Below are 25,901 nucleotides of genomic sequence, written 5' to 3' on the forward strand. Positions count from 1 at the left end.
ATTTGTAACTTGCAATGTGCTACTCTAATTAAGCATATGGGACACTGTTTTATGAAATAAAACCATGCCCATAAAATTCATATGCTTCTTTTATGAAATAAGCAATTCTTATGTTGCTAGTATAAGTTCACAACTACTGACTCCTTTTCAATTTTGATTTTCCACTGGAAAAAACGAAAACAAAAAATCTAAATTGTTTCTCCAATAAAAGTACAAACAGATGAGAGTGAAAAGGGTCCTTGTCCCTGAAGCAAAAGACAGAAAGACAGAAAGGAGGAAGGGAGGGAAAGAGGAAGATAAGGGAAAAGAAGAAGGGAAAAGGAGAATGAAAGTCTAACAATCCTTGCTCCAAACAGTATAACTGCTTTTATTTTAAATCATGTGGCAATGCATGACACTAAAGCAGTGGTTTCTATCATGGCGAACACATTAAGGCATATGAGTTTAAGAACTGAAAGACAAAGAGTTGACAAATGAAGCAATCTTTCAATTTTGATTATAAAAATAGTCTGAACACAGGCAGTCAGCTGACAAAACTGTTTCAAAACGTGCCAGAATACATCTAAGATGAAAATACTCAAAATACCAAATTCAAAAGTATGCTGTATTAAAGGGCTCTTTAAGGAGTTTTCAAAAAAAGTTTATAAAAGTCATAGTTTCACCCCTTAACTAGAAACACTTGCTACACTAGTGTTCTAAATACAATCTTAAGTAGAAAAATAAATTTTAAATGTTAATTGCTAATATTTTTATTTTTTTAATTAAATTTTTTCCATAGTTTTAATGGACAGTGACTTTTCTGGAATTACAACCAACCTGTAAATTAAATGAGGCTGTACTACTTTGCTTTCCTCAAAATTTTACCTAGGGTTATTCCTGGAGAAAAAGAAAAAAAAAAAAAAAAAAATCACACCACCCTGGCAACTTTAATTGTCAATACCATATTCCTGTCAACATGTAGCTATTGCATGCAAATATATAATTAAGACTAAAGACTTTTAATAATCTTAGAACCAAGTGTCATCACACTGGTAATTAGCAGACACAAAACATGAGGACGTCACAGAATTTCATTAAAAATTTTGTTGTTAAATGCTGTTATTGTAATCCTTTTTTGTATTACACAAAAGGCAATTTATGTTGTGAAAATTATATAGATATTATTTATTTAATTTGGCATTGCCTGTTAGTTTTCAATCTTACTCTGATATTCTCCCAGAAAGCTACTGTATATATTATCTGTGGTTGCATATATTAATGATTATTTTCTCAATTCATCCTTTGCCTCTAATTCCTCACACATGTTTTAAAATGTTTTATGATACAGAATAACTACACCACCCAACATCACTACATAAAAAATTGTGACACTATGTTCTCAATAAGGCAAGCTGATCCATAAGAATATCAAACTTCCTTTTTTCTCAGTTCAGTAGTCTAAAATTAGTTATTTCCCTTTATCATCATATTTAAATTAAATCTTTGTCATTCTTTACTCTAAAACTAGCTTTTATTCTAATATCCACTCATAATGCTGTTCTTTCATTTTCTTGGAATTATACAGACTGTGTTCTTTTTTAATCCACTTACTCATCATAAGTAGATGCAAAATCTGAATACCATACTTAGTGTCTTTTAGTGTAATAATGCCTGCATGTATGAAACATACAGGGTGGAGAAAAAGTAGGTTTATAATAATTAATAATAGTACAAGAATAAACCCTTTTGTTTCACATATTCACAACTGTAATCTACTTTTGCCCCACCCTGTAATGTTTTTATAATAAACTACTTTCCTATTATTTCTTATCTATAGTTAAAACATTTATATTTATTTTGGCACTGAGTATAGATAATTAGATTATACTATTTATGAATTTCATTTTAAAACAGGTAACTACACAACAGAAAAGGGGATGCTGAGTCTGTTCCGAGTTGATAATCACTACTTTAAACCAAATGATCATTTCAGCAAAGATAGTTTCTCTTCAAAAAACCAAGAATATTCATGGTAAAATGTTTAAGAAAGAGGTTTTCACAAAGGCAAGGATGACATGAAGCTTCAGGCAAACACATGATAATAAGCATAGTATCAAGAATCGGGGCGGGGCCCTACTTCCAGTCAAGATGGAGGCATAAACAGACATGCTGTGTCTCCCTCCACAACTAAGAAGGAATACAACTACCTCAAAACTAGAAACAACCAGAAGTTCCAGAAAATCAAACTGCATGGAAGTTCAGCAAACAAAGATATAAAGAAAAAATACTCATCCAGACAGGTAGGAAGGGCAGAGCCGGGAAGGAGAGGCCTTGGTGTGGTGCTGGCAGCAGCGGCAGCAGGGGCAGGCTAGCAGAAAGCGCAGTCACACATTTTAAAAAGTCAGGAGGGACACCTGGGAAGCATTTCCAGCTCCTCACCAGACCTAGCAGCTCATGGTCCCAGCACTGGGAAAAATCAAGCCACATTGCTTCTGACTGTGCTGACCAGTGGGGGTTGGGGTGAAAGCAGGAACTGCCGGTCTCTCAGCAGAGTCCTCTTGTTTAAAGGCACCCATGGTCCTAGAACGTCCGCAGACCCACCCACTCTGGGAACAACGGCTAGGGCAGCGGCTAGAGGGGCGCCAGCCCGGTGCGGAAGTGAGAGAAGTGCCTGGAAAAGGAGTGAGTGCTGAGCAGGGGGCATTGTTCCCTCTCGGACCCCTCCCTCACATACAGCGCCACAATGTGGTGAAACAGGTCACCCTATACTGATGAATCCCTAAGGCCCCACCCCTTACAACGTAACAGGAACAACAGCTCTACCTGGGACACGGAGGCTAACAAACACAGGAGCCTGTCAGAAAGAGGAAACAGAGAAGTATGGTCCAAAAAGGGAAATGGATCAAGGTTTCAGTGGGAGAACTAAACGACAAAAAGATAGCCAACCTAACAGATGCAGAATTCAAAACACTGGTGATAAAGATGCTCACAAGCTTGACAGATATGCTTGAGTACAGCGAACGCATAAGAGAAGTGAAGCCTATGCTGAGTGAAACGAAGAAAAATCCACACAAAACCAATGGTGAAGGGAAGGAAACCGGGGTTCAGATCAATGATTTGAAACATAAGGAAGAAAGGAACAGTCAACCAGTGCAGAATGAAGAAGCAAGAATTGAAGAAAATGAGAAAAACTTCCCAAATTTTGAGAAGGAGATGGACATACCATACAGTTCAGGGAAGCACAGAGGGTCCCGGGTGAGCTGGACCCAGAGGCGACCACACTAGGATGCATCATGATTGAGATGCCAAAGGTGAAAGATAAAGACAGAGTCCTGGGGACAGCAAGAGAGAGGCGGAGAGTTGCCTACAGGGGGTGCCTATAGGACTATTAGCTGATTTCTCAGAGGACACTTTGCAGGCAGGAAGGGACTGGCAAGCAGTATTCAATGTGATGAAAGGCAACATGCAACCACGATTACTCTATCCAGCAAAGCTATCATTTGGAATGGAAGGGCAGATGAAGTGCTTCCCTGACAAGGTAAAGCTAAAGGAGTTCATCATCACCAAGCCGTTATTATATGAAATGTCAAAGGAACTTAAGATAAAGAAGATCAAAGCTATGAGCACTAAAATGACAACAAACTCACAACTATCAACAACTGAATCTATAAAATAAAAACCAAATTCAATGAAGCAAACCAGAATAGGAAGAGAATCAGAGGTATGGGGATCATTTGGAGGGTTATCAGCTGGGAGGGGGGAGGGGGAGAAATGGGGATATGGTGCAGGGATTAAGAAGCATAATTGGTTGGTACAAAATAGACAGGGGAAGTGAAGAATAATATAGGGAAGGGTGAAGCCAAAGAACTGATATGCACGACCCATGGACATGAACTAAGGGGGGTGGGATTGCTGGAGGGAAGAGAGATACTGGGAGGAGGGGAACGAAGGGGGAAAAAATTAGAACTACTGTAACAACATAATCAATAAAATATACTTTAAAAAAGAATCAGGGCCCTGGCTGGTGTGGCTCAGTCGATTGAGCCGGGCCTGCAAACCAAAAGGTCATTGGTTTGATTCCAGCCAGGGTACATGCCTGGGTTGCAGGCCATGTCCCAACATGAGGGTGTGTGCATGAGGCAACCAACTGAAGTTTCTCTCCTTCTCTTTCTCCTTCCCTCCCCCTCTCTCCAAAAATAGATTAAAAAATTAAAAAAAAAAAAAGAAGAATCAGGAGATGAAATATTAAGCACTGACCAACAATTATAAGCTTTTAACAAAATTTCCAGGAAAACAGCTGGTATTATTTGAAAAGGAAAGCCACAGATATTTGTTAAGGACTACATAGGACTTGAAAGAAAGTGACTGCCTTTGCAAAGGTACACCTCTCAGGGCAGGGAGTATGAAGGTTGGCCATGAAGAAGCAAGTGAAGCACATACTGAAGAGGAAATTATTGAAGAAATTGCCTTAATTTACCAAAGACTTTCAGAGGCAGCCAAAAAAGTATTAGCCAGAGAAACCTCAAGAGATAACTAATTTTGAACACAGTTTAAAGGTCCCTGAAATCTATGAAATGGTGTTTCCAATCCTAACTTCGATGGGCTCATATTTTAAATACACACAACCCAGTCTATGCCTTCCAGCAGAAATAAAACTTATAAGGAAACTTTATAACAAAGCTTTTATGTTAAATGTTTTTATTTTCATAACAAATTTTATAAAAACATATTTGTAATTGTACCATTTAGTTTCATGAGGAATTTTTTTATTTTTTTGAAGTTGAAAAGTGGGTTTTCTTGTTTTAACACATGAAATCTCAGGGAAATAAATGACTTGTGAGAACTCTCCAAAAGCCAATTAGGGCCTAAGTTCAGGATCAACTATAGTCATTTTCTTTTTTATTCTTTCTATTTATATAATTTGACTATTTACTTACCTTACCTATGACCTGAAAATTTCTTAGAAGTCTGCTATTTGCTGTGATTTTCAAAAAGTTCTATGAAATAGACTTGCTCACTTAAGTGAAGCCAGAGGATTAATCATGGATTAAATGAACTGAACTGGTGAACTGGGGAGGCTATACGAAGTAATTAAATAATTTAAACATATCTAGAGAGAGAGAAATCACAGACATCAACCTTTAAAGACAATTAATATAAGAGAAAAAGGAAAATAATACAGGTGTATAAAATGGTGCTCTTCAGGAATGAGCAGATATGCACAAGACAAACAACTCTTGGTAATGAGATGAAATAGCTAAAGAAGGAAAAATTTCCTAAAAATAAACCTCTTTCAAATAATAAGTATTTTAAAACAAACACGCTAAGATTGAGACAATTAGCTAGATCGCAAATGGACAAACCCTGTTAACAGGGGAAAAGGATACTTTGCAGTCAAGTCTGAAATCACTACTAAACAAGAAGGGCAGATTTTCATATTATACTAAGTAAATTCAGAATAAAATACAAAACATACCAAAATTAAGAGATCTGGAAGAGTCAAGGTGCATGTACAAGGTGGCATAATCAGTCAGAGATTTATAAGCTCAGTATGTCTAAACAGTACTAGAAAATAACAAACCAGGGACTGTGCATTTTAATAGTTTGTGCTCTCTGAATAATCAAACACTGAAACTGATGCTTCTTAAATGATGCCCCCTGGATATGCAAAACTCCTCTTCTTGAAGCACTCATTTTACTTGAAGAATTAAAACACATGTGGATGTACTATGAAGAATGCCACGTATGTATTACATTTAATGACAGTAAGGTGATGTTAGCTGTTAGAAAAACCTTGATGGGAAATTCTTAAGTACAGCTTCAAATATAATTTAAAGAGGGCAAAATTGTTTTAGGAGTTAAACTACATAGAAATGAGTACATTAAAATGTATATTTGTTTGCTTATCTCAAATAACCCAGTATTTTTCAATTATAATCAAACCCCTAGAAGCCCCCAAGTGCTCCCAAAGCAGTTCTTTAAATGGCAATACTTACTTAGGAAACCAATTTAATCCTAGGTGCTCTGTCTTGGAATATAATATTCTTTCCACCATGTCATAAAGTGGTCTCCAAGGTAACTCCAAATCATCTCTTGAAAGAAGTTCCTTTTTCCTAATTAGAAGAAGGCAAACATACATATGTTTTATGTGTGCACAGGTACATGTATATTACACATACTACTCAGGGAGGACAGTTGTTAAACGCTGCTGTTATCACAGTAGGTTTTGCTTTTCCTCACCCACAGCCCACTCACTGGAGGAACATGATAGGTAGCAGGAAGAACAACGGACCAAATTCTTACTGCTGTTTAAACCTCAAAGAGCACCTGGTAAAAAGGGGCATTTAAATTTGTACCACCATTACTGTAGATGAATTTCATATTTTCCCACACTATCTATGGAACACTTAAAATTTCCAGTATTATGCTGGGTGCCTTGGATAAGCAGTAGAATCAATTATCCCTGTGTTCAAGGATCTCACAACCTATATAAAGAGCAACATATAGTTCAAATGTGTGCTAGAGAAGAGAAGAATTCATTGGAGAGATGAAATTTTAATTAAAAGGTTAATTAACATTTATGATTTAAACTTAAGAAGTTTTCTGCAACCTTTTTCTAAACTAGGAATTTTGGACATGGTCTTCTTAACAAAGAACACCTAGTACTCATTCCCTAAAACCTTGGGAAAAGAACAAACGAAAAAAATCTTATCAGAAAACATAGGAAAACTGACTTACTTTAACAAGTTGATCAAGAGACGGGCAAATCCCTGCATCATGCTGATTTCCAGTTTTGGAATTGATACCAACTCATACAATAACTTGATAAAAAGAACATGATCTTCTTTGCTAAATTTTCTCCCATAAAGTCGAATATATCTGCAAGAAAAAAATCAATATAGTCTTTAAAAATAGATATGGTGACACATCCATGTTCGTTGCAGCATTGTTCACAACAGCCGTGTGGAAGGAACATAAATATCCATCGATGGAAGAACAGATTTTTAAAATGTGGTATGTCTATACACAATGAAATATTATTCAACCTTTAAAAAGAAGGAATTTCTGTCATATGCTACAATACAAATGAACCTTGAGGACATTATGCTAAGAAGTGAAATAAGCCGGTCATAAAAAGACAAATATTACATGAGTCTACTTAAACGTGGTATTTAAAGTAATCAAGCTCTGAATGGTGTGGCTCAGTGAGTTGGTGGCCCCACAAAACCGAAAGGTAGTGAGTTCAATTACCACTCAGGGCACATGCCTGGGTTGCAAGCCAGGGACTGGGACACAACCCATTGATGTTTCTCTGCCTCTCTTTCTTCCTCTCTTCCCCTCTCTCTACAAATAAATAAATAAAATGTTTTAAAAATTATTCAAATTCAGGAAGAGAAAGTAGAATGGTGATTGTTACGGGCTCAGATGGAAGGGAAAACAGGGAGTTTTTCAACAGGTATACAGTATTCCCTCACTTATTGGGGGTATTAGACCCCTGCACCACCACCACCCCCCGTGATAGGTGAAAAACCATGAAGTAGGAACCTTACATTTATTTTAGTATTTATATATATTTTAAGGCTTTATAAAACCTTCCCACACACTTATAAACTGTTCCCAGACCCTTATTAACCTTTTCCACACTTTATATTATAAATACTACTTATGTTCTTAAACATATTCTATACTCTTAAACCTACATAGCTTGAACAACATACGTATACAGTACCGCAAAATCCCGCGATATAGCAAAAAATCTGCGATAAATAATTAAATATAATATTTTTTAAAATCCCATGATACAGTGAGGCCACGATAAGTGAACTGCAATACAGAGAGGGACTACTGTACAGAATTTCAGTTCTGCAAGATGAAAAAGTTGTCAAGATCCTTTGTACAACAACACACCTATTGTTAACAATACTGTACTGCAAACTTAAAAATTGTTGAGAGTAAACTTGTTTCCTGTCACAATAAAAGTGTCCCCACGTACAAAAATTAATTCAAAATGAATCAAAGACCTAAATATAACATCTGAAATAATAAATTACATAGAAGAAAACACAGGCACTACACTTGATGGAACACACATCCTTGGCATATAGGAAGGAACAGTGCTCTAGCCAACTGAGCTACAGCGCCACGGCTACCAAATGATTATTTTATTAACAAAAGGCTTATAATGGTAACTGAATTCTCATCAACATTTAATAACCAATTAAAACACTGCTATATTATTGTTGCATAGTCTTATTAACTGGCCGCCTCTGACCCCTTTCCTTTATTAACTCCCTGAAATTACTTAAAAACGGCATATCACAACATAATTTAAAAAATAAGGCAGAATAAAGGAGTACAGATATATAAGTTTGTATCTGTTTTAACCGTAAGAAATCTTTTAAGAATGCACATGACTCACTTGGAATTCTGAAACAATTCAGCAAGTCACATAACCTGAACCATTTGTTTCCAAGAGTTATAATAAAGTTATTATCAAAAATAATGTAGTATTTTGCCTCAAAATTATACATTTTCAATTTTTTTAGTTTTACAGAACCAATGTAATCAAAACCATCAACTATAAGCAAATTTAAGAAAAAGGTGTTTCAAAAGGCAAGAATGACTAATCACAGCATTTTTAAGGATTCAGAAGTAACTATTAATTTAAATAACCAAAACTCACTTAGAACAAATTACTAGATACTTAAAATTATAAACTCTTTTGAGGAAGACCATTTTACAGATAATTAAGTACCTAAATCAACAGAAGACTGTATTAATATCCCTTATATGATCTTTGGCACTTCCCCAACAGCTAAAATCAAATTAAACTTATACTTAACTTCTAAAATTAGGATACCTAACTGCTTTTCATTTTTCAGACATTCCTTAAAATTATTTGTCCACTAATAGCACTCTTTTTCATTTTCTGAGGCTGCTGAGCTTTTCTTTCACTACAAGGTGTAATCTCATGATTACACCTTAGCAGGAAGCAGCAAGAGGACAGTATGGGAGGCATAACATAAGACCTGAGGTGTTGTTCTGCCTCTACCAATTACTTGTGAAAGTTTCTTAACCACCCTGGGCTGGTAATGGAAATGGATTAGTGAAGACATTTATAGAGAGATCCTAAACCAGGACAGCCAGAGGTTCTTCGGGCTACTGAATAGGCATGATAGAGCCTTCTCCTGCAGCCTCCTTCAATTTCTCTGAATTTAGAAGTAAAAGCTGAATTTAGAAGTAAAAGCTGTTATCATTTAAATGCTACTTCCAACTGAAACTGTATTTCTTAAACCCAGTACACACTTTAAAGATAATGCAGAAGATTTCAAAGAACCGTTCCTTGCTTTCAGTGGCTACTTCAGGCCTTGCCAGGACTCCAGATGCCCCCAGGACTGTACACTCACTTTCCCCTGTGGCTGGGATACTTCAAGGAAAAAGTAGTGAAATACTGCTCTAAGCCACTGAAATAACTTAGCTACAGCCTGTCTCTTTTACCTCTGTAGAAATACAACTCTGTGCTTAACATTAGGGACATAAACTTCAGAGTCCAAAACTTAAGACTAATTGAAAAGAGACCAAGAGGAGATTTCTAGACTAGCTAGAACTGCTGGCAAAATTAGAGATTTTTTTAGGGAAACTGCTCAAAAATGTTTAATTTCCCCATCGACCAGCAAATAGTTCTTGCCAACCAGAAAGTGGTTTTGCTTTCATCATTTCTCAAAATGCAGTCCAAGAAGATTTCTTCTGAAGAAAAAAGTACTGATAAAAAAATTTAATAATTGGTCTTCATTGAAATTAAGAACACCTATTGACAATAAAACACCATTAAAAGTGAAAAGCTCAGTTAGATATTTGGAATACATTATCTGACAAAGGACTCATAACCAAATTGTATGAGAATTCCTTCAAATCAATAAGAAAAAGACACAATCAAATAAAAAATGGGTAAGAGACTCAGGCACACTCCGTAAAGGACAATATCCAGATGACTGACAGTATATGGAAGGATACTCAACATCTATAGTCAACAGTAAAATCAAATTAGAACCCCAGTAAGGTCCCACCTCGCACTTTCCAAGAATGGCTAAAACTTACAAGCCCAACAACACCCAGCTTGGATGAGAGAGAATGTGGAGTAACGGGACCTTTCATGTGTTAAGGTGGGAAAAACTGCTTGATATCACCTAGTAAAAATGTCTATTAGACATCAGACTGTTTAAAATGCATATTCATTGGCTCCAACTTAACTCTAGGTTCATCAAAAATACTGGGAGTATTATATGCATTAAAGGGGATATTTCTTAAAAGGGGAATTTAAAAACAAAATACTAAGAGTGAGAGTAAGAATCTTCATTTTTTAAAAACTATTCCAGTTTTCTGTATATTTATGTTCAAAAATCCTACTTTGAACCATACTTAGTGATTGTTTCAGGAAAGGTAGAATAGTATGGTGTCAATGCTATGATTTACCTAAAGAAACACTTTCAGACTACATAAGAAAACCTACAGAGTGTTCTTTTTAAGCGGCAGCCTTCCTGTATGTTACCCAGATATAAAAAAATAAAAAATATTTATGTGTGTATATATATACATATAAAATGATGGTTGAAAGAATAATGTTCCATTCATTCGTGATACCAACAAAAAAGAAATCTCTCTAAAAGAAATATGCAAGAATTATATTTTAAAACAATAAAATTGACTAAAATGTAAAACATTTGGATTAATGGCGAGATGAGGATTGCTTTTAATCTGTCTTAATACCTGACAGTTATGGTTAAATGACAAATATTTTACAGCAAGGAACACTACCATGACCAGTGAAATCCCTAAACTCCGAATTTTAATTTCAAACAGTAACATCAACTAGTCCCTTTGCCAAAATAAGTATCACACACTTTTGCTATAGCTGTATCAGTTTCAGTTTCTTACTTCTGTTCCTAAGGTGTCAACAAATAGAAGAAAGAAAAAACAATAAAAAGGGCAAAATTAGCAGAGAAAAGTAGAGGATCAAGAATGAATGACTTTATTCCAGGACTAAGTCCTTCATCATTACACATAATACAAAAAACACAGATAACAGCTCTCACTGCTAGAAAAAGTGATTAAAAATCAAGTGTTTTTCATAAACCCACTTCTCTTTTCAAAAAACATTTCTAGAGCAAATGTCGTGTACATTATGATTCAAACAGTTCCTTTAGGCCAAGAACTCACAAAAATCAGATGTGAGGAGACAATGCCCAGAAAACTGAATATACAGAAATAAGGGGATAAATGAATTATTATTAGAGTTTAATGATTCTTTTTTTAAACTGAAGTTTCATCATATACAGTGATCACAGAACTGAATCTTTAAAAATGAGAAAACTGTCATCACTCTGAATAGGCAACCCAAGGTCAAGATAATCTGAACATTTTGGGAAAGAGGCACAGGAGACAGCTTTACGCAGAGGAACAGAGCAAGAACAGGGAACTTCTGTGACGAGACACAACCAAGAGAATGTTTCTTATTCCCCCACTTCCTCTTCAAAGAAGTCAAGCTGAGGATCAAGAAAGGGGATACACTATTACAAACAAACAACTATAAAGGATATTAATTCCAAATGGCTGCAGGTATGAAACAAAGGCAAGTTAGTGCTATCTAAAATGGAGGAAGTCTTACGATTCCATTCTAGCTTCTTTGCAACTCAGGACATTACAATCAACTTTGAACAGACAGATTTACTGATTTCAACAGCGTAGCCAAGCAAGCAGGAGGAGCATGGTTCTGAAGATTGCTGAGAATTCAACTGCTCTATGTTAGTCTCTTGGACAAGTCATTTAACCTTCTTTATATATGTAAAACCTGGGTGTCCTCACAAGGCTTTGGTGATGGGTAATTGATTAATATACATAAAAGACAATTCCATTTAATTGTTCTAGAATGGGGCTGAGGGAGGGGTTCCAGGTACTAGATTTTTATAAGCTTACCAGATGTCTTAACACATCTGGAGAACCACTGCCCCTTAGCAGACCGACTAGGGCACAATAAAAAGCCCATGCTTCTAAAAACCTATTTTAGTCATTAAAAATGTAATACTAGTACAATCTGTTTCAATTTATATTTTGTTAATTAGTTATGATGCAAAATATATCTTAAGATGTTTGCATACTATATAATTATTTTCCTGTGATTTTTTAGTATCCTTGGAAGCATATCTATCCTTTAAGACTTCCTCCTTCTTGAAGTCTTCCTTCATTCCCAAACAAAACTGCAATCTCTGTCCTCTCTGCTCCTTAATAGTAGTACCAAACTTGGCGTATTTCTCATATTCGATCTCATAGTATAGTTACATATGTACATATTACTGTATTTCTTTAGATTACTGAAAAAATACTAGGTGGCAGGCACCAACCCTCCACAACATCTATTTAACCCTCAGCTCTAACCAGAGATAAAATTAGATAAACATTCTGAAAAGCATTTTTTTTTCAACTAATTGAATAACAAGTATACCTTGAGGAATATACACGCAGTTCACTTATCACAGCCTCACTGTATCGCGGGACTTTTAAAAATAGTATATTTAATTATTTATCACGGATTTTTTCACTGTATTGCAGGATTTTGTGGTACTGTATATGTATGTTTTAAAGCTACATAGGTTTAAGAGTGCAGAATAAATGTAAGGTTCCTATCTCATGGGGGGGGGGCGTCTAGAACGGAATACCCACGATAAGTGAGGGAATATTGTACTGGGCTTAAGTAACTACAAACAGGTTACCAGAGCTAATTCTATTTTTTAAAAGAAGGAAAAAAAAAAACACAACAACCTTCAAATTAACAAATATTTAACCAAATTAGGCAAATTGGCTTTAAAACATTAAGAGTAGGTTTCCAATACACACTAAAAATCATAATGAAAGATTCCATATAGGATAGCAAATCTCAGGTATACAAGGTCTGTCCAGAAGATAACCAGCCATGTAATATAAAAAAGAGAGACATTTACTGAAGAATATACAAGAAACATTGTACACAGGACAATGACACCTCAGTCCCTTCAAAATAGGCACCTTGGGACCTCACACAGTTCTCTCCATCGCCACCAGCTGCCCCCTCATATTTTCCTGAATCTCATCAAAGGTCTGGAATATTTTCACTTTCAAAGATGATTTTAGTTTGGCAAAAAGCCAGTAACTGCAGGGTGCCAAATCTGGGCTGTAGAGGGCCTGAGTGATGTGAGTGATTTGATCGTTTCACCAAAAAACTCTGCACAAGACACGATGTGTAAGTGGGCATGTGTCAAGCTGAAGGTGCCAATCACCAGTTCCCCATACCTGTGGTCTTTTGAATCATCCGAATAGTTTCCATGGAGGAATGTTCAAGCTTAATGCAAAATTTCATGCAGATCTGTTGCCCTCCCTGCTCAGTCATTTTGAATGTGATGGCCACACAGTCCACATGCCCACTCGATGGTGTCTATCACCCCCACTGACTAGTACAGTGAAGTCATCACTGTTAACACAAGGGCATTCCAGTCCACTCTCCTTGGCTGCGAGGTTACCTCGATGTCACCCAAAATGTTCTTGTTATACTAATAACAGCTGGACTTTTCCGGAGAGACCTCGTACATTTCTCTTTACCCCCATCCACACACAGGTTAAACAATGCTCACTTGGAATTTCAGCATATTGTATTTCAGACTTATATTCCTTGTGATATAGTAAAATCAACATGAAAATTTCTAGAGTAATAAAGCCATTTACTACTAACACCTAATAATGATGCCTCTACTCATTTTTTTCCCTCGAGGCATGGATAACGGGCATTAATTTCTTGCAATGCTTTACTCAGTGTTACTGAAAAGCCAGGCACAGCAACACGCAATGGAAACATAAAAATAAGTAAGAAATTTCCCGCTCTTTCCAACTTGGGCCCGGCATAATGGCTCCCGCAAAGAAGGGTGGTGAGAAGAAGAAGGGCCGTTCTGCCATCAACGAGGTAGTGACCAGAGAGTACACCATCAACATCCACAAGCGCATCCATGGAGTGGGTTTCAAGAAGCGTGCGCCTCGGGCATTCAAAGAGATCCGGAAGTTTGCTATGAAGGAGATGGGAACTCCAGATGTGCGCATTGACACCAGGCTCAACAAAGCTGTCTGGGCCAAAGGAATAAGGAATGTCCCATACCGTATCCGGGTGCGGTTGTCCAGAAAACGTAATGAGGATGAAGATTCACCAAACAAGCTCTATACGTTGGTCACCTACGTACCTGTTACCACTTTCAAAAATCTACAAACAGTTAATGTGGATGAGAACTAACCGCTGATTGTCAAATAAAGTTATAAAACTGCAAAAAAAAAAAAAAAAAGAAATTTCCCTGGAGCATACAGCTTGGACAGGAAGACAGGTAACTGATGATTTCAATATAATGCTCTGAGTACAGGCTTTAACAGTTAAATGGTCAATTTGCTCACTCTGTTCCCCCACATTGAATGGCTTTCTTCAAATTGCTCCTTAACCAACTGAATCCTCCCTCAAGGCTCAGATGCAGTCCTTCTTCCTGGTGTAGTCTTTCCCGGCTACAGGGTCCAGGAGTTTTCCTTCCTCTGGAAATGTGATTAAGAGCAAGAGCCCCATTGTCACCAAGCAAATCTGCTAACATGTAACCTCGCTTAACTTTCATTTCTTCAGTAGTAAAATTGGGATAATAAACATGCCTACAGTTCAGAGGGTTATTTGTGTAAATTAAATGAAATAATGAATGTAAAACCTTTAGCATAGTGCTAGTACATCCTGAGCCCTCAACAGTGAGTAGTGTCTATACTAATGCCTTCTTGTAACATCCCTCAATTAATTCTCACCTGGATATGTTTATTGATTTTAGAGAGAGAGGAGGGAGAGAAGGAGGAAGGGAGGGAAGGAAAGAGAGAGAGGAGAGAAACATCGATGCTAGAGAGGAACATTCATCTGTTGCCTCCCTCATGTGCCCCACACAAGGATCAAACCTGCAACCTAGGTATGTGCCCCAAGGGGGAATCCAAACCCTCAACCTTTTGGTGTACGGGGCGATGGTCCAACCAACTGAGGAATCTGACCAGGAAAGGTCACTAATATTTTTAAACTGTTGCAACTTTTCATTTTCATCCCTTGCAGCGGTCCGTCTCGAGAGATGATGGTGTAGCTTCTTAAGAGTCTATCTGCACCGCCGAGAATGGCTGTGCAGTCCGACTCGGGAGTGACACGGTATCTGTCTCCTCCCGTGTTGAATCGACATCTTGCAATGACGCTGGAGTATCCTCTTCAGTGAAGCTGAAGCTACAGAGCCTGGGCAGGGTGATATGGAGGGTCTGCTGTTGCCCATGCAGCAGACCCCCCCTCTCTTCGCAGCTGAAGGATCCAAGGGAAAGACGGAGTCAATACAGCTTGGCTTCAGGTGCGCCGCAGGAGTTGCCGGTGTTGACTACATCGTCAAACCGCCTTAGGGACTCCGGCTCCAGATTTTCTGTCGGGGTTTACTCCCTTAGCCTTTCCCCTGAAGAGGTATGCCGCAAGGCAGCGGAGGTTTTTTGGAATCAGAGTTTTCCTTCTCTGATGTGCCCTGACTGGAAGATCGAACCAGCGACACTTAGCTCGCAGGCCGACGCTCAATCCACTGAGCCAAACCAGCCAGGGTGTCATCCCTTGTATATAGTTCACCAATATAGTTCTAATCTAGTTCACCAATCAACCAACAACCCCCACCTCAAACTCCACCCCACAAAAATACTGGTCAAGAGCTACTAAATGATTTACTCTTTGGTCAAGGAAAATTCTCTATTAAACACAAATGAACATAAACATAAAAATTGTGAGACCCTCCCACAAGCAAGCAAGCAAACAAAACACAAACTGAACGTCTTAAGATATTTTGTGTTCAGTTATGAATTTTTTAAAAGATTACATTTCTAATCATTCCTGAATTTGTTAAGTGGTAATTTTCCTCCTGCCATACACATAATTGTGACTTGTGTTTGGTATATGTTGACAAAAATTTTACATTTGATTTATTGTGATCTCTGAAAAGTAACCTGCCTTCTCTCAGAACGTAAATTATCCCAACTAAACTTTTCAGGAATCTGCCCAAAATATACTCACACACAAAAGGCTGCCTTAATAAAATGTCTAGCTCTTAAAAACTACTTCATCCTTTGCTTAGAAAAGAAAATTGTCAGAAAATGAAATGAAACACCCACACTTAACAGCTTAAAGATTATTAAACACATTCCATTTAGACTGTCAACCATTAGAAGATTACAAAGCACTTTAACAATTCTTATGCAATCTCCAACTTATTTGAACTATAATACTATTCTGAAACCCATTTCACAGCTGCAACAGTGTTTTTTTTTTCTTAGAATGGGAAAAGGCCTTGCCCTGCCTAGGTAGTTCAGCTGGTTAGTGTCATCCTGATACCCCAAGTTGCAGGTTGATCCTCAGTCAGGGCACATACAAGAAGCAACCAATGAATGCATAAATAAGTGGAACAACAAACCCATGTCTGCTGTTTGTGCCTCTCTCTCTCAAATCAATAATATATATTTTTTTAATTTAAGGAAGGGAAAAAACCTTTATTATATTTTTAAAACTCTAAAATTTGAGGTCTAGGTATTATGAAATAGCCAAACTAGCATTAAAAGGTAATGACCACTACCAAAAACATATGGTTCATCTAACTACATTTTAATACTAATACTTAACCATACGATATTACAGATTTGTTTTTAAATGAAATCTCAAACTCCCTGATACAACCAATATAATCTTCTTTCTTTTCTAATTAACTTTGGGTTGATTATGAAACACAATTTCGTCCTTAACCAAAATGCTTCCCTCCCTCCACTACTTTGGTTAAATACATACTTTCTTTAGAACCCAGTATTAAAATAGATCTCATCCCAGATCTCCATTTTGACTCTAATAGTAACAATTCCATAGACCGGTGTAATGCTTTAGTTTTCAAAGAACAAGGGTCAAGTCTAATATTACTGAGTACCTATGAAAGTATACACCACTGTACTAAATGCTGGGAGTGGAGGGAAGGAGAGATAAATATGAAAGACACCAACCTCAAGAAAGCTCAAAGCAGAGGGAAGAACAGAAAAGCATGAACAAGAGATCAAGAGAGAGTGCACTGCAAGGGAAGAAATGCTGAGCCTAGGCCAAATATGGAAATAGCCAACCTCAGATTCCAAATGAGAATATTTATAGTGCGTGCTGCTTTTAACATTCCAGGGGTGATCTCAATGAATATAAAGGTTTTTGTTGTTTGCTCCCTGTCGATTTTATTACCATATTCTCAGCTTGCTGTTTACACAGTGAATGAGATTTTTATCTAATTATCTACAAAGATTAGAGGGAAACAGATTTGGATTTTGTATTAAAAAGGGATGGGGGATTCACTAGAAATGAGTCTCACTAGAAAAAAGTTCACACACAGGTTCCACAATAAGGGCATGTTTAGAAGTAGTGCACATTTACTAATAAATAAATGTTCCTTTTTTTAAAATCTGCCATCATTTCATTTTAATTAAAAACATGTATTCCAAAAAATTTTATTTCATAACACTGCAAGACCACTTTGGGAAAACTGTTTTACATGATATATTACGATCTCAGAAGAACTACTAAAGGTATTATTTTACTTTTCTTTTTTTTTTTTTTTTTTTTTTTGTTTTTCTCAACGTAGGGTGTTAAAATACACACTGGTCAGAATAAGAATTTTTTTTTAAATCAATGAACTTAGAATTCATATTTTTTCCCCAAATTTCCTGATGGAGTTATACACCTTATATAGTCTGTCCCAAATAATCAAAAACGTGACTAGGAGAAAGAGCACACTGGAACTTCCCCTGAGGGCAGAAATCTTCACTAACATAGCCCTAGTGCCAAAAAGTGCCATCCACACAAGGCACTCAGAAAATAATTTGTTCAGAGAAGACCCCTGACTTTACTACTTTGTATGCAACTATCTACTAACATATAAACATCAGTGTCTTTGTTTATAAAATGGAGATAATTCAAGGAAGTCCTTGTTACCCCAGGATTTATTCTGTATCTTCAAAATTAAGGAGAGAAAAGATGAATGTGGTAATACGGAAATATTCATTAATAAGCTATTTTTAAAACATGTCCCTGAAGTCTGTTTGTAGGAAACCTTAGACAAAGCAATGCAAATAAAATAAAAACTCAGAAGTAAAATCACACTTTTGCAAAAAAGAACTTCATGAGGTTGATCAAACTGACAATGGGTTATTGCTCATTTTTTAAAGTTTGATAATGGTATTGATATTGACTTTTGTGGTCTACTTCCTTTTCCCTTAAAGATTCATACAGGAAGCACTTACAAATGAAGGAATACGCTTCAAAAAGAATGGTGGAGACTTCCGGCCAACATGGAGGCCTAGACAGACATGCTCTGTCCCCCTTCACAACTAAGAAGGACTACAACTACCTCAAAACTGGGGACAACAGGAAGTTACAGAAAATCGAGCTGCATGGAAGTCCAACAAACAAAGATACAAAGAAATACTCATCCAGATAGGTACGGGGGCGGAGCCGGGGTGGAGAGGATGCAGTGTGGTGGTGGCAGCAGTGGTGGCAGGCCAGCAGAAAACACAATCACACATTTTAAAAAGCAGGGGAGGACACCTGGGGAGCACTCCCAGCACCAGACCAAAACACACAGCTCATGGTCCCAGCGCCAGGGAAAATAAAGCCTCACTGCTTCTGAATGCGCAAACCAGTGGGGGTTGGGATGGAGGAAGACACTGCGAGTCTCTCAGCAGAGTCTGTTTGTTTAAAAGGCCAACACAGTCCTAGAACATCCACAGACCCACCCACTCTGGGAACAATGGCCAGGGAAACAGCTAGAGAGGCGCCAGTCCTATATGGAAGTGGGAGAAGTGTCTGGAAAAGGGGTGAGTGCTGAGCAAGTGGCATTGTTCCCGCTCAGGCCCCTCCTCCACATACAGTGCCACAACATGGTGAAACAGGTCACTCATACTTAAAAATACCTAGGGCTCTGCCCATAACAACATAACAGGTGTGACAGCTCTACCTAAGACACAGAGGCAAACAAACACAGAAGTCTGTCAATATGAGGAGAGAAAGAAGTATGGCCCAAAAGAGGAAACGGATCAAGGTTCCAGTGGGAGAACTAAACGATGAGGATATAGCCAACCTAACAGACGCAGAGTTCAAAACACTGGTGATAAAGATGCTCACAGGCTTGACAGATATGCTTAAGTATGGCAAACACATAAGGGAATAAGTGAAGGCTATGCTAAATGAAATGAAGGAAAATCCACACAAAACTGATGGTGAAGGAAGGAAACCGGGGTTAAAATCAATGATTTGGAACATAAGGAAGAAAAAAAGTCAACCAGTACAGAATGAGGAAATAAGAATTGAAAACAATGAGGAGAGGTTTAGGAACCTCTGGGACAACTTTAAACGTGCCAACATCCAAACCATAGGGATGCCAGAAGGAGAAGAAGAAGAGCAAGAAATTGAAAGCTTATGTGAAAAAATAATAAAGGAAAACTTCCCTAATTTGCAAAGGAAATAGACATACAAGTCCAGGAAGCACACAGTCCCAAACAAGCTAGACCCAAAGATGACCACACCAAGACACATCATTATTAAAATGCCAAAGGTTCAAGATAAAGAGAGAATCTTAAAAGCAGCAAGAGAAAAGCAGAGAGTTACCTACAAAGGGGTGCCTATAAGACTATAAGCTGATTTCTCAAAAGAAACTTTGCAGGCAAGAAGAGACTGGCAAGAAGAATTCAATGTGATAAAAAGCAAGGTCCTACAACCAAGACTACTCTACCCAGCAAAGCTATCATTTAGAATAGAAGGGCAGATAAAGTTCTTCCCAGGCAAGGTAAAGCTAATGGAGTTCATCATCACCAAGCCATTATTATATGAAATGTTAAAGGGACTTATTTAAGAAAAAGAAGATCAAAACTATGAACATTAAAATGACAACAAACTCACAACTATCAACAACTGAATCTAAAAAATAGAAACAAAATCCAACTAAGCAAACCAGAATAGGAACAGAATCATAGTTGGGGATCATGTGGAGGGTTATCAGCAAGGAGTGGGGAGGGGAAGAAATGGAGAAATGGTGCAGGGATTAAGAAGCATAATCAGTTGGTACAAAATAGACAGGGGAAAGTTAAGAATAGTATAGGAAAGGGTGAAGCCAAAGAACTGATATGCACGACCCATGGACATGAACTATGGGGGGTGGGATTGCTGGAGGGAAGGGGGAGTACTGGGCGGAGGGGAGCAAAGGGAAAATAAAGTGGGACTACTGTAACAACATAATCAATAAAATATACTTAAAATAAATAAATAAAAGGGGAGGAGGAAAGAAAACAAAAAGAATACCGGGGTGGTGGTGAAAGTAACATAACAGACCAGAGTTGATAAATGTTGAAGATTGATGATGGGTACATGGAATCAGTGTTTTAAAAGAATGATTGAGAGGTCCCTGGAAAATACGAAGGGCTTCTAGTATATCACTGCTATGAAAAGTCAAATGTGTGCATGTGTGGGGATGGGGGGGGGTGTACATGGGAACTGTACGTTCTGCTCAACTTTGCTCTAAACCTAAAACTTTTCTAAAAAAGTGTTAATTTTTTAAAAAATCTAATGTGAAGGATAGCTTATTATGTCCCCAAGAATCCCTTAATTCACTTATTTTGTTTTTTTCTATGGAAAATTAACTTTCTCACTACAAAGAAATTTTGGTTCCCATTATGAGTGTGGTTATTTAATAAGATAAACCTTTCTACTATTTTTCTAACTGGTTTTCCTTAATGAATGTGGTAATCTGTCAAGATTTCAAGATACTTTTACAAATGAGAAGTGCTTGTATTGGGCTGGACAAAAGTCTGCTTACTTTCTCCGTAAAAGACACATTCTTTACTTTCACCAATAACCTCACTGATTTGGATATTCTGAGTATGTCAGCTATCTCCTGATATTGGCTTCTAGTGCGTAGAGGCCAGGGGCGCTGCTAAACCTTCCAATGAATAAAACAGCCCCACAGCAAAAGACATATTTGGCCAAGATGTCAATAGTACCAAGAAACTTTGCAAACCACTTTTGACACATTTGATTAGTCACAGCACCTTTTCTATACACTGTACAAATCTTTTTTTTTTGCATTTCAGCTGCATTTTTACCCTTCTTGAAATAATAAAGCATAATATGCTATAAATGTTGCATATTTTCTCCCATCTTCAATATGAAAAATGGCTGCACAAAAATTTTGATGGGTTTTTGTTTTTGTTTTAAGATTTTATTCATTTTTAGAGAGAGGGGAAGGGAGAAAGAGAGGGAGAGCTACATTGATCGGCTAGCCTGTTGCATACCCCCAACTTGGGACCTGGCCTGCAATCCTGGCACATGCCCTGACTGGGAATCAAGCCAGTGACCTTTCAGTTCACAGGCCCACTTTCAATCCACTAAGCCACACCAACCACAGCTTGATGTTTTGTTTTGTTTTTTTAAATGCACACTCATATGACAGCTGACACAATACAATCTAACAAAAATTGCTTTGAATGAAGTTAAAGACAACTAAGCACTATTAGAGATAACGTAATAAACTTTTTGGCCAACCCAATGTTTATTGTGTACTTTACAATTTTAATACTCAAACACTAGATACTAAGCAACTGAAATTCAGTGGTTAGCATTTTCTATTTTCTTCTCAAAACAGATAATATGAACTTGGGTGCTCCTGTGTTCACATTATTACTTTCCACAAGAAGCTCTCAGTGTATTTGATAACACATATCTTGACTAAATTTAATATATTATGTGGCTTCAATTTGGATAACCCAATTCCTGTCCTGGAGGAAGGCTACATATTGTTTTCAATAATAAAACAAGGGAGTTATGGTTTCATTAGCAAATGAAATGATTCCTCAGTAGAATAGTCATTTCATTACAAAATAGCACAGAATATAACACTTTGTTTTAACAAGGCATCTAAATTTGTAATACACTAAGCTCACTTCACTAAAATCAAAATTCTGTGAAAGAATGAAATGATCATGAATGGGGTAAGCTTGTGGAAAATAGTAGCCCATTCACTTATTGTCCCTCCTTTTGCCCTTCCTCCAGACCACTCTAAAGTAACAGAGCTAGCTAGAAAGGCCCTTAAAGACTAGTCCAGTGATTTTTTTTTTTTTTTTTCCCAAACATACTGTTTTGGAGCCCTAGGCAGGCATCAAGGGGTCAATAAAGTGTTACAAAGGAAAAAAAAAAAATCAGTGCTGTTTTAGCCTGAGGAATACAAACCTGTGTTTAAGACTTCACTTTTATAAAATAGTACACTGCTAAATTTTAAGTTTGAAAAACCACTAATAGTCTACACTCCCACTTTCCAAAAGAGGACCTTACAGCTAAGAGAGCTTAAGCAAGACCGAGATGATAATGTTGGTGGCAAAGCCAGGTATGTATAAACTGAGGTCTTGGAACTAGACTTCAGTGCCTCTCATGAAAGGTCCAGAAGGGTAGGAAGAAAAAGCAGGTTTCAAGAGTACCCTTCTTCAGTTCCATTCTCTACATTGGCCATACCAGTTACCTACCCATACCTTCCACTTAGTGCCCATGAGCTGTCTTTACTGCTCTTTCCTAAAGACCACTAGTCTGTTCCTCTTCTGTTTCCTTGAACAGGTTCTAACACTTTAAACTGTCTGTACAAGAGAAGTTGTGTTACATTATAGGAGCAATTTTTTAAATACACAGAAGTGACCTTTCTTTACAGAGACCCACAAGTCTCAAAAAGGCCTGAAACATAATTATGATAACTTAGTAAAATGAAGTAAAAAGTCAATAAAGGGGATCCTGAGTGCCTCTCAAATTAGAACTCAACCCCTACCCAGATCTGTGACACCTAGATTGAGGGGGCGTAACCTTCCAGTCAGCGATCCAGTCCCGTTGCCTGTGAACTGCTCAGTCCTTGTAGAAAGATAAACACTGACTTATTTGAGGCACTACAGAATAAAAAATAAAAGTCATAAAATACCAGAGCAAGAATGTTTATCAGGAATTATTTAGTTTAACCCTTCTCTCCCAAGAATACTGAAATACATGATTAAAGTAACTTTTCAGTCACAGAGCCAGTGGAAGAAATGAGATTTTATTTTCACTACTACTTCCATTCTTCTAAAAAGTAATAAATATGACCACTACTCAGCTATCAGCACATGTTCTGGCATCATTTAAATGTAAACTTATGTAACACACCAAAGCTTAATAAACAACAAGCACAAACATAAACAGGTCACCTTAACATGAATTAGGAGAAAAAAATATACCCGATATCACAACATGTCCCATCAAGTTCAAAATGTCTCATAGCATAATCCCGAGAATCAGTTTGCAACATTTAACCACCATCCCAAAATAAAATTCTATCTGATAGCATTTCTTGCTAGTTATTTATATGTAAATAGTTTTAGGCTCATAGGTTCTTAAGCCATGTAACTGCAATCTTGCCCTCAACACCAAGGACTGTATCAAATGTATTTTTAGCCCTTCCTAGGTAAAAGTTGCTTATACTTAAATAAGCCAAAAATTTTAAAAAGCCCTATGTGATACTTTGCCAAGCTTAGTAACAGTAAACATCAGAAAACAATGCGTAACTATGCCTGTATAGATTTTAGATTTATAAATCCAAATCAGATATGCATTCACACATTGGTATATTTATATATCGTTCATCTAAAAGAAGCCGTTGTGTCCCCCAAAATGGTTATTCTCTGGCAAATCTAATCCAAGTGATTAAAGTGGGAAATTACTAGAACTGACAGAGTAACTTTATTTTTAGTCTGCCTGAGTAACACAAACACCTACGAGGCTCACTTGAAAAATCATGTTAATTTTAATCATTTAGAAAACATTCTTCTGTTTTGACTAAAAGGGGTTCTTCTCCCTGTTGCATCCCCCCCCCCGCCTCCCACAAATCTCCTATGAATGTGAACATCACAAACTTGACTCTAGTCAGGAGAGCTGTTAACCTTGACATTTTATGGTCACTCTTTGAAAAGGGCAACTTAAGTGCTTTAGTTTTGTTTTTTAATTAAAGACGTAATTACTTCCACTACCACTTCCAAGTGGAGATGAAAAATTTGTCAGAGGCACGCTAATAACAGGCATGTAAGAATCATCCCGTGAGGAAATGTTAAGAAGACTGACTATGGCATTACAAAACCCTGAGTCATCTCACCCAGTTCACTCAACAGATTTGGATAAACACATCGGATAAGTAACTTGTGTCTTATGTGTTCACCCATTCAGACCCCAATGCGTAAACATAGAATGTTACCAGATTTCATGTACCGTTAACAAGATCCAGCAAAATTCTTTTTTGAAAAAGTTCTTCGGACACAGTGAAGATGCCTATCTAGCAAAGAGTCTCTAACTGCCCCACTTCCCACAACTGTATTTTACTCGTTTCTCGTTTTCCCCTAATTTCTGTTGCACTATAGTTCGCAGCCAGGTTAGGCAAAAAGGAAAAACAAAATAATAAAAGAATGTAACTCCTGAAACTGATTTCGGTAATCTACACTCATGTCAACGACTCAAAATTAACACACTCCCGATACTAATAAAGTCCAAGACAACCTGACAGCTCTGTTCTCTATTTCACTTAGTATCGTACATTTCCAAACAGAAGAAATATACACTTTCCCCTAAGTTCCAGACTCAATATTCTCGACATTAACGTCTATTTTTCTGCCCAAATGTGCGCCGAAGGGTCGTTTTAAACCAGTCTTTTCAATCAAACCCCCCAAGACTGAACAGGCCCAAAAAAGCAGAACCTAGACGTTCCCTACGGCCTCCTTCCCATTCAGAAAAGTTACTAGACGCGAGTGGAGAGCTATGAAGAGGCGGGGATCAGAAAAGAAGAAAGAACCGGAGGAACCAGAAGTCAAGAGCTGCTCCCCAAAAGACGAATCCGCTTTGCACCCCTTCCCACAGGAGCACAGGTCCAAGGAGGGCCTCTGGGGGACCGCTTATCTCTTTCCTGGGGGTACCCCGCAGATCGGAAGACAGCAATCCAAACGCTTGGGGAAAAGCAGCAAGAAAGGACGTAGAGGACTGGTGAGAACCGGGGAGGTCCCGCAGCAAAGTGGTAGGAAGGAGGCTTGAGTGCTTTCCCAGCTTCTTTCTGTGGCGACCCTGGGACTACTGCACGGGGAACACCGGCTCCAGCACGGGTAGAGTCGAGGGTCCAGCCATCAGGAGTGGACAAAGAGCCAGCCTCCCCCGGACCCCGGACGCCTTCCCCATGACCCTATGCCCCTAACCCATCCTGCAGGCCCAGTCTCACTTACGTGGAGAGTTTCCTGGTCCAGAAGAGGCCCCCGGGCCACAGCTCTTGGAGTTGCACGGCCCGGCCCAGGTTGCTTTTGATCTGGGCCAACTGTGAATCCGACTCGGCGTCCAGCCGCTCGGCGTAGGGCAGCAGCTTGTTGTAGACGATCTCCTTCTGCGCGACGAAGGGCCGCGGGCCCGGCCCGGGACGCCCGCCCGGCTCCGGGGGGTCGCCGCCGCCCGCCTGCTCAGCCGGCTCCATGAGCCCCGGGACAGCCCCCCCACCCCCTCCCACCCGAACCCTCCCCGGCCCCCACCCCTCTCCGGGCTCCGCCTCCTCCGCGTCGTCGTCGCCCTGCGGCCGCCGGCGGCCGGTCGTCCTCGGCCCGACCGCTGGGCCCCCTCCCCTGGCCGGTGCACTGCTGGCCCCTCGCGGTCCCGGTTCGTTGGCGGCGGCAGTGGCCGCTCCGCTCCCCCGGCACCAGCTCGCCCGGTGACGCTGCAGCCGCCGGCCCGGAGGTTCCGGACGGGCCTCAAGCCACTTCCGGGG

General features: G+C 38.5%; 1 protein-coding gene and 1 pseudogene across 2 annotated transcripts in view; one reads left to right on the top strand and one right to left on the bottom strand.

Moving 5' to 3' along the window:
* The window catches only part of PSME4 (proteasome activator subunit 4), an 85,772-nt gene extending 60,159 nt beyond the window's left edge, over window positions 1-25,613 (bottom strand). For both annotated transcript variants that reach the window (XM_090281284.1, XM_090281283.1), the window contains exons 1-3: window positions 25,372-25,613; window positions 6,718-6,858; window positions 5,976-6,092 (exon numbers count right to left, since the gene is read on the bottom strand). In XM_090281284.1, the coding sequence (XP_090137410.1) occupies window positions 5,976-6,092; window positions 6,718-6,858; window positions 25,372-25,613 (500 nt within the window). The remainder of the gene's footprint in view (window positions 1-5,975; window positions 6,093-6,717; window positions 6,859-25,371) is intronic.
* Window positions 13,891-14,326, top strand: LOC150005971 (large ribosomal subunit protein eL31 pseudogene; annotated as a pseudogene).
* Window positions 25,614-25,901: the final 288 nt, after the last annotated feature.

Source organism: Furipterus horrens, unplaced genomic scaffold (genome assembly GCF_987537825.1).
Source record: "Furipterus horrens unplaced genomic scaffold, mFurHor1.1.pri manual_scaffold_6, whole genome shotgun sequence".
Taxonomy (NCBI): Eukaryota; Metazoa; Chordata; class Mammalia; order Chiroptera; family Furipteridae; genus Furipterus; species Furipterus horrens.